At 39.2% G+C, this 18,204-nt stretch overlaps 3 protein-coding genes across 5 annotated transcripts in view; 1 reads left to right on the top strand and 2 right to left on the bottom strand.

Moving 5' to 3' along the window:
- The window catches only part of LOC126378561 (LYR motif-containing protein 4-like), a 66,953-nt gene that overhangs the window by 21,039 nt on the left and 27,710 nt on the right, over positions 1 to 18,204 (bottom strand). The window lies entirely within an intron of this gene.
- Positions 1 to 18,204, top strand: part of LOC126378402 (uncharacterized) — a 128,331-nt gene that overhangs the window by 91,035 nt on the left and 19,092 nt on the right. The window contains exons 1-3 of one of the 2 annotated variants that reach the window (XM_050026738.1): positions 15,818 to 15,997; positions 16,774 to 16,894; positions 17,246 to 17,341. In XM_050026738.1, the coding sequence (XP_049882695.1) occupies positions 15,916 to 15,997; positions 16,774 to 16,894; positions 17,246 to 17,341 (299 nt within the window). In that variant the 5' untranslated portion in view covers positions 15,818 to 15,915. Of the gene's footprint in view, positions 1 to 15,817; positions 15,998 to 16,773; positions 16,895 to 17,245; positions 17,342 to 18,204 lie in introns of those variants that run through there. The other variant, XM_050026739.1, reaches the window with a different exon arrangement.
- On the bottom strand, positions 2,567 to 6,972 carry LOC126378418 (uncharacterized). Its single transcript, XM_050026768.1, has 2 exons — positions 6,882 to 6,972; positions 2,567 to 5,120 (listed from the first exon to the last, which is right to left on the bottom strand). Exon 2 carries the CDS (start codon positions 4,893 to 4,895, stop codon positions 3,402 to 3,404), a length of 1,494 nt encoding a protein of 497 aa, XP_049882725.1. The 5' UTR covers positions 4,896 to 5,120; positions 6,882 to 6,972; the 3' UTR covers positions 2,567 to 3,401.

The raw sequence follows: 18,204 nt of genomic DNA, 5'->3' as shown, positions 1-18,204 counted from the left end.
GATACATTTATGAGTTTGATTCATACAAATAATTCGATAGGTAATGTCGAGAAGTTCCATTATTTACTTTCCGTAGTAACCGGGCCAGCACTTCAAATAGTGAAAAGTTTGCCTGTATCGAGTGACAATTATAATATTGTCTGGTCATCTCTGTCGGACAGGTATGAAAATAAGCGTGCTATAGCTACCCGCTATTTGGATAAATTGTTCGCGTTCAAACCTTTGCCGAACGAATCTGTTAGCGGATTGAATTCCTTTTTAGAGACATTTCAAGAATGCGTTCAAGCGTTAGAATTATTAAAAATCGATGATTTAGCGGGATTTATTCTTTGTTATATCGGTTTACGTAACCTGGACCCGGTTTCTAGACGAGAATTTGAACAAAAAATCGGTATAAAGGAAATACCTATTTTTAAAACATTAAGCGAATTTGTATCGAATCAGGCGCGTATGTTGGAAATGTCTAATCCTCCTGTTTCAAAGCCCGTTTCAAATAAACCCATTCTAAATGCGGTTCAAAACAAAACTAATAATAATAGTAAACCTATTACAAAAAATGTCAATTCAAAAACCTGTTTGGCGAGCAATGCGGGCCCTGATAATTCTAAGAAGGCATGTTTGTATTGCAATAAGCCATTTCATTCGATTTATAAATGTTACGAATACATTGCGCTGTCTCCTAAGCAGCGAATTGTAAAAATAAAAGATTTGCGTTTATGCGAAAATTGTTTGCGTCAAGGTCACACATCTAATGAGTGCCCATCGAAGATAACATGTACGGTGTGCAAAAACAAACATCATCACACGTTGCATTTAGATTCCAATGTAACTTTGATAAGCACGGGCTCTGATGACAGTTGTGATAACGACTTTAATAACGATCAACAGAATCGGGTCTCCTTGGCATCGTCATGCTCGTCTGGGTCGACAGTTATGCTGGGTACTGCGGTTGTACACGTTACGGATGTTTCAGGCAAATATCAACCCGTGCGCGTAGTGATCGACAGTGGTTCTCAAACCAGTTTTATCACAAATGATTGTGCACAGCGATTAGGGCTTCCACGTCAAAAGTGTAACACTCAATTGTCGGGCCTAGGCGGAACAGTAGTTCGCGATCACGGTATGGTGTCCTGCACTTTAAAGCCGACCATGTCTAATGACCCTGTTTTTAATATAAAAGCTGTGATCATTCCGAAAATATCTGGCGATATGCCATCTGTCACTTTGTCACAGGATTTAGTCAACGAATATAAACATTTGGTGTTGGCTGACCCTACTTTCTATCGCTCGAGTCGCATTGACATGTTGCTTGCCAGTGACGTGTTTCCATTCATTTATGATGGTGGCAAGTATCATCCGTCACGTCAAGGGATACCGCTCGCGTTAAGTAGCATTTTCGGGTATGTCATTACAGGCCAGCTGTCAGTGAATACCGGTGCTGGCGGTGTGTCGACTTGTATGTTCACTAGTAGCACAGTTAAGGTGGACGATTTAATTAAATCTTTCTGGGAAACCGAAAGTTTATCCTGTGACGTACCTAAAAATCCAGATGACGTCATCGCTGAACAGATGTTTGTCAGTGACCATAAGCGTGATAATACCGGTCGATACATTGTGAGCTACCCATTCAAACCTGACGCGAAACTGGGCGATTCTAAACAAATTGCATTAAAACGATATCAAAATTTGGAACGCAAATTATCTCGTTTACCCGATCTAAGGGGCGAATATAAAACGTTCATGGACGACTACGCGTCGCTCGGTCATATGATCTGTGTCGGTGACGTATCGGAAGTGGAATCGGCGTACGTCATTCCCCACCACTGCGTTCATAAGCCTGATAGTAGTACGACAAAACTTCGCGTAGTTTTCGATGCTTCGTGTCAAACTACAAATAATCAATCTTTAAATTCCGTTTTATATACGGGGCCCAAACTGCAAGCTGATCTTGTGGAATTATTAATACGTTTCCGTTTACGTAACGTTTGTTTATGCGGTGACATATCAAAAATGTATCGTAATATATTAATTGACAAATCACAACGTCAATTTCAACACATATTGTGGCGAGATTCGCCCAACGAGCCTATAAAGATGTACGAGTTGTGCACAGTCACTTACGGGGTAGTCAGCAGCCCGTTTTTAGCCATTCGCACGTTACAGCAGTTAGCCGCGGATGAAGGCGATCGTTTCCCTGATGCCGCCCGTGCTCTGCGTGAAGGTTTTTACGTTGATGACTTGCTTTGGTCAGTGGATAGTGTAGACGACGCGCTGACACTTCAACATCAGTTGGTAGAATTGCTAAAGCTTGGCGGTTTCGAATTGCGCAAGTGGTCGAGTAATAGTGCTCAAGTTTTAAATAAATTGCCTAGTGATCAACTCGAACCACCTGTTCAGTTCGATGACGGCAAAACTATGGCTATCAAGATTCTCGGCCTGCACTGGCTACCTGAAGAAGACGCTTTCTCCTTCCGTACCACACAGATGGAAAGTAACGTGACGAAGCGCTCCGTGTTGTCGGAAATAGCTAAGTTATTTGACCCTTTGGGGTTCGTTGCGCCTGTTTAGCACAAAGATAAGTTTGATAATGAACTTCACTGATTTTAATTAATTAATTTTGTGGAAGTAAAATAAAACCACCATTATAGTTACATGGTTAAACCGGAAGTCGTTTTATTTCTTTTTTTTTTTTTCTACCACAGATTATATCATATTTGGAATTCGGATACATGTTCGGGTTGAACAGATTGGGGGGGCACTTAAAATTATCTTAAATGAAGTAAGTACCAACCACTAAGTTTGAAAAAGTATCAATAAACAAAGTTACATTAATAATCAAAAAGTTACTTATGAACGTTTCCACTAACAAATAGTAGGTAAGTATAAATTGAGAAAATAAAAAATGAGTTTAACTACTTTACTCTTACACAATTAAATAACAATCATAAAACCTAAAAATCCTACTATGAGGTATAAGTATTTTCCCAAATGAAAATAACATGAATTTAATAAAAAATCTACTTAAAGGTATAATGTTTGTTATGTTTAAATCAAAATAATTAATAAACTTCTAGAGATTTTTAAATATGTATATAACTCAATATGCTTTTAGTCAAATCAAGCTTACAGTTTACATAATGTTACACAAAGGTAAAACAAAAAATAACCTACTTCAAAATATATTTTTACAAACTACATAAATTAGGAACTTCTAGAGATCTTAATCTAAGCATAAACTTATACTTTTACCAAAAATAAGTGGTAAACTGCCCTCTAGCAAAAAATCTAATTTAGAAAGTAATACTGATACCTAAGAAAGATACATGAATAATAGAGTTATCTATCTCTATCAATGAATAATACTACTTAAAAACTATTAATAATAAGTAAACATTATATACTTAGGAATCATTTAGAGGCAAGGGGCAAACATTCATGATACTAGTTTTAACAATAGACCCTTTAGATGTTTTTATATCAAGAGCTCGAACTCTTCCATCTTTGCCTGGAAAGACATTAATGATTCTACCAACTGGCCACTTCAAAGGTGAAGCGTTTTCATTCCTTAAAAGGACTAACATCCCTTCTTTCAAGTTCGGCTGAACATTTTGCCATTTAGGTCTATTTTGCAAAGTTACTAAATACTGCTTATGCCATTGCTTCCAAAAATTCTGCTGCATTTGCATACACTGTTTCCAGAAACTAAGTTTACCTACTTTAGTATCAACCAGGTTTAATTCTGGATATGAAGTAATAGGTGATCCAGTTAAAAAATGCGCAGGCGTTAAGTAAGACATATCACTTTGATCTCTAGACATAGCAGTAAGAGGACGAGAGTTTAATATTCCTTCTATTTGTACTAAGACTGTGTACAATTCTTCAAATGTCAAAACAGTATCTGAAATTACTCTTTTTAAGTGATATTTAATCCTCTTCACGCCAGCTTCCCACAAACCACCAAATATCGGAGAATAAGAGGGAATAAAATGGAATTGAATCCTTTCACTGTTACAATAATTTATAACATCGTTTTGGTGTTTTGTGGAAGACTGCATATTATATAAGTCTTTTAAAACATTATTAGCTCCCCTAAAATATGATCCATTGTCACAGTAAATCTTAGAGGGCTTATTTCTTCTAAAAATAAATCTTCTCAAACAAGCTAAAAATGTCTCAGTCGTCATATCGGAAGCTAATTCTATATGGATAGCTTTAGTAGTAAAACACACAAAAATGACAACATAAGCCTTGGTTATGACTGGATTTCTAACCCTAGTCTGTTTTACATAGAAGGGTCCAGCATAGTCTGTGCCCACAATTTGAAATGGACGAGACATTCGCACCCTATCCAATGGCAAAGAGCCCATGAGCTGTGAAGCAGCCTTAGCTTTAAGTTTAAAGCAAATTAAACATTTATGTAATACAGACTTTATCTCCCTATTAGCATTAAGGAGCCAGTAATGTTCATTCAAACTATTGAGAATTAATTTCTGCCCAGCATGTTTCAATCGTAAATGTTCTTTTAGAATGAGCAGTCTAGTAATATTAGACTGTTTTGGCAAGATAATAGGATGACGCTGACTGAAAGTCAGGTCTGCGTTTTGTAAACGCCCTCCCACTCTTAGTAAGCCTTCAGAATCTAAGAAAGGATTTAAATTATTTAAATTGGACTTTAAAACATTATTTGACTTTAAAGACTTTATCTCTTGCATAAAATGCTTCTCTTGGTCAAGTTTGATAATAGAAAGCAAGGCAGAATTCAGTTCTTCAGGACATAAATTACCCTTTTTCTTGTTTACATTTTTTGCATTGCAATTATAAATAAATCGGTTTACATAACACATAATCCTGGTTAGCTTTTCAAGGTCAGAATATTTATCTAACACATCATACATAGAATTTTTGATATTACACAAATTACATGTTTCTTTCTCTACTTTTAGTTCTGTAATAGTAATTACTTGACTTTTACCTTTACCATCTGAATGTACATAATCATAATTATGTAAATATTCTGGTCCATTAAACCATAATTCTCCCAACTTGGACTTGAGTGACTGAGGTGATAAGCCCCTAGATAAACAATCCGCAGGATTCTCACTGGTACATACATAATGCCACTGAAAATTTGAAGTAAATTTTTGTATTTGTTTCACTCTATTGTGAACATAAACACCCAATTTTTCAGGCTCAGTACCCACCCACGCAAGTACAATCTGGGAATCAGAATAAAGAAAGGTTTTTACATTATATTTTAGACTTAAAACGTCATATACTTTCTTAGCCAACATAGACAATAATAAAGCACCGTTTAATTCTAGCCTAGGTGTAGTAAGTTTCTTATTTTTCGGGTTTATACGAGATTTAGAACACAATAGGTTAACTTTAACATTTTTGTTGTCATCAACAACTCTTATATACAAGCAGCACCCGTATGCAATATCAGAAGCGTCAGTATAACCTACTAACTCCAACGATTGCGAGGAAAACACATTAATATTTCTAGGTACATCAATAGAAGACATTTTTACCAAAGCAGTAGCAAAGTCGACCCATTCCGTATTTAGCGTATCAGGTAAATAATCATCCCATTTTAGATCTAAAAACCACACCTTTTGCATGAAGTGCTTAGCTTGCACTATCACTGGACCTATCAGACCTAACGGATCAAAAAATTGGCTTATAAAACTGAGAACTTGTCTCTTGGTGTATCTCTCAAGGATTTCAGCTTGAGGACAACACATAGATAAGGCATCAGTAGACACATCATAGGATAAACCTAGAGTTTTCATACATACATTACCATTTTCCTTTAAATCACGATTACCTAAATATTGCAATTCTAATGGAATATCTTTCAATATTTCTGGACAGTTTGAAAACCACTTATGCAGGGAGAAACTCGCCTCGCTCATAAGTTTAACTAATTCGTCCTTGATACGACATAACTCAGAAATATCCTGGCTACCACATTGAATATCATCCATGTAACTAGAATGTTTCAAAACAAAGGATGCTAATGGATATTCATTTTCGAAATTATTAGCTAGTTCCATCAAACAGCGAGTAGCTAGAAATGCCGAACTTTTTAAACCATATGTAACAGTTTTTAACTGTATACATTGTACTGGATCATTACAAGAATTCCGCCATAATATATTCTGCAAACAACAGAATGGTTCATCAACAAGTATTTGCCTGTACATAGCTTTCACATCACATAGTAAAATATACCTATAAGTTCTTAATAACACCAATATATCAAACAATTCACTTTGGACAACATCTCCGTTGAGCATTATATCATTTAAACATAAACCGCGCTTCGTTTTCATGCTCGCGTCAAATACGGCTCGCACGGGAGTCGTTTTACTATTCGGGTTCAATACTGGGTGATGTGGAAGGAAATATATGTTACCTGCATCTAAATTATAGTTGTTAATGTCATAATAAGTGGCATGATTTTCATCCAAATAATCTTGTATGAATTTTTTGTATTGCTGACATAATGTGTCATCTTTCACGAAACGTTTTTCTAAATTATACAATCTATGCAGAGCATAAGAGAAACTATCCCCTAATTGTATATTTTCCAAATCTAATTTAAGAGGCAAAGCCACAGAAAAGCGTTTGTTAATTAACTTTACAGAAGACCTAAAGCATTCCTCTGCTAACTGAAACTCTGTTGACCCCTCCTTGAAAACATTAGGTACCTTTTCACATTGCCAGAAATTATTAATATTATTATTTAAATCAAATAATAAAGCATCTTGATCACATTGTGTTAATAATGAATTATCATTTTGAGGTTCAGACAAGTCAGATATTAAATTTGTTTTTGCTGCCTGCCCTGATAGGTATGTATGCACGGGTTCACTTACTTTGATATTAATACAGTGATTAGAAGAATAAATCTTGCCAGATGAAACTGGTAGAGTCCCGGCGACAACATATCCGAAGCAGGTGTTAATTAAAAACGGCCCAGACGGCGTGAGGGGCAGCGATTCACGCTGCAAGACCTGGAAAAATATGTCACAACCTAATAATAATTGTATTTCTCCAGTTTTGTTGAAATTTTGATCAGCAAGCGTTATATGCGCTGGTATATCAAAATTATCAATTTTAAATGATTGCTGGGGCAAATCACAAGTGATATTTTTTACCACACAGCAGGACACATCAACTTTATATGTATTTATGGATGAACACACGGAAAATTCAGCCTTTTTAGTAATTTTATTTGTGCCCTCAACTACACCAGAGATAGATTGATTAACTGGGAATGTTTTGCAGTTTATCTTGTTAGCTAAATTTTCTGTCACAAATGATACTTGAGAACCACTGTCCAATAGGGCTCTTGCATATGTCAAAGTCCCATTTTTATTATATAAGCCTACCATAGCCGTTGGAAGCAGTACATCCCTTGACAAGCTAGTGTTAGACATAGATACTGCATTACATTCCCTATTCACCCCATCATCCATAGCAACAGCTGCATGTGATGAATCTTCACTGCTTGGCAACTGCACATGTAGAAGCGTATTGTGCCTCTGTTTGCATACAGCACACATGATGCGTAGCATGCATTTCCCTCGATGCTCATTCAGACACAGTGTACATAAATTATGATTTCTGACAAAAGCACACCTTTCCTTTACTGTAGCCATCTTAAATTCGTGACACTCATATAATTTATGAGAAAGCTTGCAGTACTTACATGCTGGCTGAGGCTTCTCTGCTGCCGCTACCCCGCTGACTTTAGGAGCTCGCGTAGACTTAGCAGTAAATGATGGCTGCTTCTCCTCAGAGGTGTTTTCCAGTGCCAATGCACGCTTCTCTAAATAATCAAGAAATTCAGATAGTGTGGGAACTTCTCTAGCATTTCTCTCAAGGTGGAAACCCCGGTAAGTATAGTTGTCAATCTTTTTAGCTAATATGTTAATGAGAAGTATATCCCAATGCTCCACTGGCTGTTTTAAGTTTTTTAAGGCTTCCATGTTAACATTAACAGTGCTAATGAGGGAACGCAGGTTGTGTGCAGTGCATTTAGTAAAAGCAGGCAAATCCAGTAAGCTGTCCACATGATAATTAATAATTTTAGGGGTATTGTCATACCTCTTTTCTAAGAGTTTGACAGCTGTGACGTAATTATCGTCGGTTAAAGGTAAATTTCTTATAAGCTCTAAGGCTTCCCCACTCAAATAAGAGCGTAAGTAATAAAGTTTTTCGCATGAACTTAATTTTTTGTCTGTGTGTATCACAGAACGAAACATGTTAATGAAAGGATAATATTCTACCACTTTCTCCCCATTAAAATTGGGTAAATTAATCTTTGGAAGGTTTTTAAACATACCTGGGTTAGAATTCTCACCGCCATTCGGTTTGGCCTCGGTTTGTGAACCTGAGCAGGCCTTATCCAGCAGCCCAACAGACTCGTAATATTTGTCCTCATAATCGCCGTAATTTTCAGCGTCCTCGTCGGCCAGCACTAAAATCGCCTTGTTTAACTGCATATATTCTTGAAAAGCCTCCGACATGCGAAGACGTTTTTCACGTAAGGCCTCACGCGAGGTAGCCGCCATTGCATCAGCATCGTGGCAAAAGTTGTTTAGCCGTGACAAAGTCCCCTTGATATATCCCCGCTCGGCGACGAGAGCCTTTAACCTTGCCTTATCTTCACTCATTTTGAAAATCTAGAAAGATACACCAAGAGAAACTATTTAAAATTACGTGCCCGAATAGGTACTGCTTTGGTAAAAAAACCTTTTGCAACAAAACGATATGAACCTTAACTATACTTACATGTACTATATGTAAAAGGTATCTTATTATATATTTATTACAACCAATTATGCTTTTCTTTGCCAAATTATAAATTATACAAAATCGAACACGAAATAAAATCGTAAACATAAGCCGCACACGCTTCGAAATGAAGTTAGTCAAGTACGTTTTTCTTTTTTCAATGTTGCCAACCTGACAGCTGCGCGTTCGGATACACGCAGTACGCTCGATTTAGCTGCGTTCGATGATGATCGATTATGAAAAACGTGAATAGCTCGCCTTATTTTATTTACCGTCTCTTTCGTTCTTACTTGGAATGACCGAAATGGAGTGACGATACGACTTGAAGTTCTTGCTGTTTCGAAGGAAATTTGAGGTGGCTCTTCCGTTTCAACGCAGTGATGACAACTTGACACGTTCTTCGCCGCTGCTTGGTTGGTACACGTTATACGACGTAAAATAAAAAGGCAAAATACACCCAAATATGGCCGCAAAAAATGGTTGCGAAATTTTTACAATTCTGCAATATTGATCATGGGTCGAAAATATAGACACCGTATGATGCATAAAATGATGAAATACACGTTGAAAATTCTTCAAACTGTAGATATGAGGATAACTTGGTGAGTAATATGCTGTCGCGCTAACACGCCGGTAATTTGCGACGATTTCAACGACAGCAATTTTCACAATAAATTTTAAATATTTTAATCCCCTTCAGGAACTCGCCACAGGGAAGGTCTTCTCCACACCGGTCGGTACTTTTGTGCCCAAATGCAGCCTCCCACTCGCAGATTCTTCGTAAAGACGCAAATACGTCGCAAAGAACGAGGGGATCGTATATAGACGCAGCTTACTATTTGTGCAGACTCACGTATATTGCGCCGGTAATTTAGTGGATAAAAAGGACTTATATTCCACTCGAAGGACCAGTTCTTTTGTTTAGCACAAAGATAAGTTTGATAATGAACTTCACTGATTTTAATTAATTAATTTTGTGGAAGTAAAATAAAACCACCATTATAGTTACATGGTTAAACCGGAAGTCGTTTTATTTCTTTTTTTTTTTTTCTACCACAGATTATATCATATTTGGAATTCGGATACATGTTCGGGTTGAACAGCGCCTTGTACTTTTCTCGCTAAAACTTTTATGCAAAAGTTATGGTGCGCCAATTTAGGTTGGGATGACGCGCTGCCTAATGCGCTTCTCAATGAATGGCGTTTGTTTTCATCTCAAATACCTTTATTATCGAAACTAAAACATGACCGACATGTTTTTGTGAAAAATCACATTACAGCTCAAATTGTGGGTTTTTGTGACGCGTCGACGAATGGTTTCGCTGCCGTCGTGTATATTCGCAGTCAGGACGGGCATGGCAATGTCAAGGTTAGCCTACTGTTATCAAAATCTAAGGTTGCGCCCTTAAAAACAGTATCGATTCCGCGTCTTGAATTAATGGCCGCTCATTTGTTATCGAAAACCCTACAATATGTCGTATCGATATTAGCCAAGGAAGTACTGATCAGCGAAGTACTGGCTTTCACCGACAGCTCAGTGGCGTTGACGTGGATCAATACACCTGCATTCAAATTAAAAACTTTTGTTGCGAATCGTGTGGCTAAGATTACTGAATGTTCAGCCGGTGTTCAATGGTATCACGTCAACGGCACTGACAATCCTGCCGATGTATGTTCGCGCGGCGCCACGCCGGCCCAGTTGCTGCACATCGCTGATCAGTGGTTCCGCGGCCCACAGTGGTTGTACGATCCACAACATATGTGGCCAGTGAGGTCTCTAACTGAGTTCAAAGGAGAACCCCTGGAACTAAAACCTGTTAAGGAAAGTACGTCATTACTCACTGAAGGTGTCTCTCTAAAAAATAACTTTGATAATATAATAAATAAATATTCGAATTTTAACAAACTGCAGCGCATAGTCGCCTGGTGTTTCAGATTCTTACACAATTCCAGGGTTTCTCGGCCTGATAGAATCAGGGGCGCATTGCTCACCGCAGAGTTAAATAAAGCTCACGATAAACTTATTCAAATAGTTCAATCCGAACATTTTGGTGATGACATTGAGTCATTAAAACGAGGTAGTCGATGCTCTCAAAGCCTACGTAAACTCGACCCGTTCATTGATAGCCGTGGTCTTCTCATGGTGGGGGGTAGGCTTTCACACGCAAACTTACCATTTACTCAACGTCACCCTTTAATTTTACCGAAAAAATGTCATTTTACGAACATTTTAATTGATTATTATCATAAAGTTTATTTACATGTCGGACCTAGGACTTTACAAAACATATTAGTTCAAAAATATTGGATTATAGCCGCTCGCTGTGTTATACGGTCTCGCCTTTCCAAATGCGTTACATGTTTCAGAAATAGGCCCACTGTAAATCAACCTAAAATGGGCTCTTTGCCTAAGTGCCGCTTACAGGACGTTTACCCGTTTCACACGGTCGGTGTCGATATTGGAGGTCCATTTTATACAAAAGAAACAAATAGACGCAATGCTAGAATCTCAAAGTCTTACTTATGTCTATTTGTTTGTTATTCGACTCGTGCGGTTCACCTTGAGGTCCTTTCGGCGTTGACTACTGAATGCTTCCTAGCTTCATTCGATCGGTTTACGGCTAGGCGTGGTCTTCCACATACCATGTATTCGGATAACGGTAAAAACTTTGTCGCGGCCGGTAAACACTTAAACGAAGTCGTTCAATTTTATAATGCAAGTCAACGGCAGCTTATTGACGGTTTTACAGTCAGAAAAGTGACATGGAAATATAACCCCCCGACAGGTAGTCATTTTGGGGGCATTTTTGAAGCCGGAATAAAATCGGCAAAGTACCACTTGAAGCGCGTAGTAGGTACTCGTGCTTTATCTTTCGAAGAGTTGGGTACTCTTTTTGCTAACATAGAAGCGATTTTAAATTCGCGCCCTTTGTGTAGTTTGTCTAATGACCCGAGTGAATTCGACGTCCTTACGCCAGGACACTTTTTAGTCGGTCGTCAATTGGTATCGGCTCCCAATTACGATCTTTCAGATATACCGTTGAATCGTTTAACACGATGGCAGTGCATTACGCAGGCCGCTCTGCACTTCTGGCGCCGGTGGAAGTCGGAATACTTGCACACATTGCAACAAAGGCAGAAGTGGTTTGTTGATACACCTAACTTAAACGTAAACGATTTGGTCTTAATTCATAACGATAACGTACCGTGTCAACAATGGAGTTTGGGTCGTGTAGAACAGATTCACCCTGGACGTGATGGTAGAGTTCGCGTTGTTACATTACGTACACAAAATTCACGGTTACAACGGCCTGTTTCCAAATTGAGTCCTCTCCCAAAAGAGCAGGACCAATAACTTTGTTGTTTATTTCTATCATAATAATATCATTCATACACTTAATTTTTTATTATACAGTCCATTAGCTTATCTTATTATAAAAATATATAACTTAGTTTTCTTTGTCAACAATAAAGTACATTATAAGTAGTATATTTAATAATTCTACTCTTGTGATGTTATTACCTATTTTGAAATCACTGTTGATTTCGGTGGGGGGTTAATGTTAGGACACCGACCATGAATCCCTTCCAAAAACTCCTTTGGTTCGCGCCAAAAACTCCCGCCACCCCAAGCCAGGAAAAAAGAAAAATAAAGTGGACTCGACTACCGCCGTCGCGCGTTTCTATACAAGAAATTTCTAAAATAACATAAAAGTGTATTAATTCAAGTTGTGCTGTTTAAACTTAATCTGAAAGTGCACTAGCAGTCTCCAGAGCACCCCGGGGTCAGAAGAAACCAAATTCAACAATCCTGTAAGTACCTTTCCTTTGGTCGGTGTTTTGTATGGGCAAGTCTACTTTTCAGATTCAAAAATATCACTAATCTCAGTTATCCAACACCGAGAAATGCATTTTCGGAGGTATGTGACCTAACCTGTATTGGTCTGGTTTTCCCTTCGCGGGTTGGAAGGACAGACAGGCAGTCGCTTCTATAAAAAACCCGACCTGTCAAATCTTCAGGTTAGGTAAGCGGACCCTGTGAAAAACGGGACAATGCTGTATGTCATCCCGATGGTGGTAGTCAGAGGTACATACATCGCAAGATGAACTAAGTACCCGCGCCTCACAGAGCTTTCTGTTAGATCAACGTGATAGGTGGTGAGCCGTATCGCCGTCTATAATGGCCGAGCCAACTGTGTTAGTGAAAACTGTACTTAAAATAAATTTATAACTAATTGGTGTCAGACCGGTACCGGGGTTCACTAGGTCACTGAATTCCAATGATTTTTATACAATACTAGCTATTGCCCGCGACTTCGTCCGCGTGGCGTGTTATAAAAGAGAGAACTTTGTGTGTGTGGGAGTGCATGTCAAATTTCAAGCATCTAACTTAAGTGGTTTAGATTTTTCATACAAAAAGGATTTTCCCGCTAATTCCTGTTCCCGTGGGAATTTCGGGAATTCCTTTCTTAGTGCACCTCTACGGTACCTAAGCTACGTCCCTTCCAAATTTCAAGTGCCTACGTTTAGCCGTTTAGGCTGTGCGTTGATATGTCAGTCAGTGAGTCAGTCAGTTTCTCCTTTTATATACCAATTTAGATGTGACAAGTAATAGTAATTTAATATATTTTTTTTATTAACAGGTAGGTCTAGTCAAAAAGACTGCTCCGAATCGCACCCGGTGGGAAAGTGCTCATTACGCTGGCGGCGTCCACACGCTGGATTGCCAGCGAAATGTGCTGCACTAGGTACGAATTCCAATTAAGTTTGAATTCATATTTGGAACATTTTTTTTTACCTTAGATGGGTTTGCTCTTGGCCCCAGACTTGCACGAAGGCATTGACGAGGCCTAAGATGGAATGAGCTCGCCCAAAAGGTGCCTGTTCACTCTGGCCTTGAAAGCACGCAAACAAATAGATAAATGATTGAATATATCCAGCTTAAGCTCCCCTAACCAAGTCTCTGCCGCATCCGTCACACAATGCAGCTCGGCTATGCCACCTGGGAACCGGTGTAGAGGGCACTCGTTCACTATGAAGATATGGTTTGATCCGGGTGACCACATTCACAGTATGGCGACTCCTTTAAACCCCATTTAGGTGATGGTTTGACTTTCCATGGTTGGTCCTACACCGGTTCAGTCGGGTCCAGATTTTGACACCAGATAAACAATTGATATCACTTTTTTTTTAAGGATTCATGTGGTGGGATATATAGAAGTAGCACAGGATATAAGTATTTTACTCCTTTTATTTTACACACACCTTATATTAAAACTAAAATCAAGACATCGCACCAAAGACTCCCCTTTCTTACTTTTTAAAACTGCGTTACGTCCCATTCATTAACCATCCTCCTTTCATACCATAAACAATCAAATTCCCATTCATTATCCTTACATAGCATTCTCACTTTCCTACATTCATGCCTGGAGAGAGTTATTGGCAATAGTCACGCCCTGGCAAGAGTGTGTTCACCCCTGCCTACCCCTTCGGGGATACAGACGTGGTGCTAAGCTAAAAGGCTTAAGTGATAATGAATCTTGTACGCTATGATTCTACCGTTAGCAAAACTCCATGGCAAGCCACGTGATATTGAAAAAAAAAGCAGTTTTTTTTTGTAATCTTTTCAGTGCCTTTGTTACAAGCATTGAGTTTGATAGCTCTTACCTCAAGGTGTTAAGGTTGCAATTTATGTAGAATAGCACTTAATGACCGGAAGTACTTTTACTTTGTTTGTGAATATTCGATTTTACGATCGTATTGAAGGATTGTACTGGCGGAGGGAAAATTTTTGGGAAGAATTTTCGGAAAATATATAAAAAATCGTCTTCCTAGCTCTTATCATCATCACCAGCCCATTAACGTCCCCACTGCTGGGGCACGGGCCTTCCCTATGGATGGATAGGGAGATCGGGCCTAAAACCACCACGCGGGCCCAGTGCGGATTGGTGGTTATTAACGACTGCTAATGCAGCCGGGACCAACTGCTTAACGTGCCTTCCGAAGCACGGAGGAGCTTGAGATGAAAACTTTTTTTTGGTCACCCATCCTATGACCGGCCTTTGCGAAAGTTGCTTAACTTCAACAATCGCAGACCGAGCGCGTTTACCGCTGCGCCACCGAGCTCCTCCTGTCTATATAAGAATATTGAGAGTTTTTGAGGACAGAAGAGGCATAACTGGATACTTAAGGCCCCTATAGCCGCCAATGGGGGGATATTATGTATGTGTATGTCTACCAATCCGCACTGGGCCCGCGTGATGGTTTAAGGCCCGATCTCCCTATCCATCCATAAGGAAGGCCCGTGTCCCAGCAGTGGGGACGTTAATGGGCTGGTGATGATGTGTATGTCGTCCCGCGAGCATAACATAACGCAAGCTCACGGCTATATCACTATGGGGTAGTAGAGGTACATACATTGCAAGATTAACTAAGGACCCACATCTCACCGAGCTTTCTGTCAGACCAACGTAATAGGTCGTATCGCCGTCTATAATGGTCGAGCCAACTGTGTTAGTGAAAACTGCACTTCGAAATCAGAGAATTGAGGAAAAAATTGTCAACCGACGCGAGCGAACATAGACACGTCATGGAGTCGCTTTACTAAGTATTTTTTTATTATTTCTTAAAGAAATTGTGGCGAGTTAGACCGTGGGCCGGCGATTGGTTCGTCGAAATAATAACACTTTTACACTAAAAAGTAAGAATAATTCATTCTTACTTTTTAGTGTCTGCTTACCCCGGTGGGAAAAGCGCGAGTTTATGTATGTATGTATGTTTTTAGAGCGTGATTTTTTCGTAGTCGGGTTTAGTTTTTTTTTAGATTAATTGCTTCAATGTGGGCTTTTTAGGGGCTGAACTCCGTCTGTGTTTCAGACGATTGTATAAGTCGTTAGAGACACCTGCGTTTCCCAAAATAGTCTGCGCATAATAAAAAAACTATAACCCTTTGTTCGCAAGACAATTTTCTGCGCAACTCTACCTAGATTGGAACGTACGGCCACTCGGTCCAAACAAATGCTTTCACTTCGAATCCACACACCGATTGCCCATGTCTAAAATGCAACAACTTTGATTTATGCATTTGTACATTAAAATTTACCAAAAATGTTGGCTTTTTACATATTTTTGGGTGTTTTTGTGATTGTAAAAGGTGGTCCAGCCACAGAGGCGTCTTATAAGGGTCAATGTAAGTATTTTTGAAGTTTTAAATACATAGCCACGCCTGTATTCCTTACAGGTATAAACTACGTGGTAAAAATGGCCACATCGAAACAATTCATCTAAGAAAGTAATATTGCAATTTGACATTTGTGCATATAAAAGTAAGTGCGCAATGCAAACAACTGTCAAATACAAATATTTCTTTCTTAGCTCAATTGCTTCGATGTGGCCATTTTAACCCCCCTATACAATGAGTGACATCGTAACGAAAATTTTAATGGATGAAATAGTGTTTATATCTGTATAAATAGTGTTTATATCTGTATAAAAAGTGTTATACCTATATATAAGTAGTGTTTAAACCTGTATAAATAGTGTTTATATCTGTATAAACAGTGTTAGTAACATCGTAACGAATACTGAGGGGGATGATTCAGATCATAATTCTAAGTTAATCATCATCTCTCTAACATTATCCCGTTTTTCACAGGGTCTAAATGCATTTCTCGGGAATGTGGGTTTCCTCATGAGGTTTTCCTTCACCGCTGAGCACGTGATAATCATTTATGATCCAAACATGAATTCGAAAACAAATTCGACAATCATTGGTTTAGGCATGATTCTGAGTTAATATCAAGTGAAATCCGTCGGAAAATTCATGAGAATAGTGTATTTTTAAATTATTTTCAGTTCCATACTTTTGCGACGGCAAATTCCACTTGATCAACTCAGAGACATGGTCTGAAACATCCTCCAAAGTTTTCGTTACCATGTCACTAACACCTATGTTTCTGTTACCAGTTTGCACGGATCCTCGGACGATGAGGAAACACGCTGCTTACACGGAGTGGGCAGACGCGTACTCCTGCACCAGGCACAGGTGCCAGCCTGGTGGACGGAACCTCGCCATCTACACTGTCGGGTACGTGCGCACCATTTGGCCGGCCAAGAATGGCATCTGAGAAAATGTTTAACTATCCTTGCTATCGGCCTTGTTTGTTCATATTTTCAAATGAATTGCTTAATGTTTTTTTTTTTTTTTTTTTTTTTTTTTTTTTTTTTTTTTTTTTCTGTTTGTTTAACTACGATCAGTCGACAGACTATGAGCAGTTGTGTTGACGTATGAAAGGTGGCGTGACTGTAGCAACGACCAGCGTCGTAGCTTACCTCCGTTACACAATGTGGCTTCTTTTTAAGCGCTTTATAACATTAGTTGGATCTAAAAGCTCAGAAGCAAGAGGAATTGCTTAATGTAATGATGATTTCTTCACAGGTGCAAGCGAGTGGAGGCTCCGGAGTCCGCCATCGAGTGCGAGGAAGTCGTGGAGGACACCAATATGCAGTTCCCGTATTGCTGCACCAGGCTCAGGTATCCATTCATCCATCTACCCAGCATAATCCCGTCTTTCACAGGGTCCGCTTACCTAACTGAAGATTTGACAGGTCCGCTTTTTTACAGAAGCGCCTGCCTGTCTGACCTTCCAACCCGCGAAGGGAAAACCAGGCCAATACAGGTTAGGTCACGTACCTCCGAAAATGCATTTCTCTGGAATGTGGGTTTCCTCGCGATGTTTTCCTTCACTGCTGAGCACGTGATAATCATTTATGATCCAAACATGAATTCGAAAACAAATTCGACAATCATTGGTTGAAGCCTGAGCTGGATTCGAACCTGCGAAGTGAGAGGTTAAACGAAGGAAAATTTGTACAGCGCCATCTTGGAAGGTTCCACGCTTTTAAGCGAATTATTATTGCTTCAATGTGGTCTTTTTAACAGCCCAGGTAGCCACTTGGATTCACATTACATAAACTCACGCATATTTCTCACCGGGGTATGCAGTGACTATGGAATTCCATTTGCTTCGATCCTGACACACTTCTCTTGCTTCCTCCACATTCATCTATCGTTTCATACACGCACGCTGGTTCAAAGTAGATCGTACTGAACCTTTTCTAATTTCTTCTATCGTGTGGGTTGTGAGGTGGATTACCAACCTCATCAACCCTGGTGTCATGATTACTATTGAGCCGACAAAGGGCCCTGACATGGCTCATGTAACGACTACATACTTACATCAGTAAGTAGTAACCGGGACCAACACCTTAACGTGCCTTCCGAAGACAATCGGGTGATCAGCCTGTAATGTCCTAACCGAACTAGGGTTCACAAAGTGATTTTTGTGATATGTCCTCACCGGGATTTGAACCCGGGACCTCCGGATCATGAGCCCA

This window comes from Pectinophora gossypiella, chromosome 26, assembly GCF_024362695.1.
Source record: "Pectinophora gossypiella chromosome 26, ilPecGoss1.1, whole genome shotgun sequence".
Lineage (NCBI taxonomy): Eukaryota > Metazoa > Arthropoda > Insecta > Lepidoptera > Gelechiidae > Pectinophora > Pectinophora gossypiella.
The sequence above is the reverse complement of the archived record's forward strand: the minus strand, read 5'-3'. Positions and strand labels throughout refer to the sequence as shown.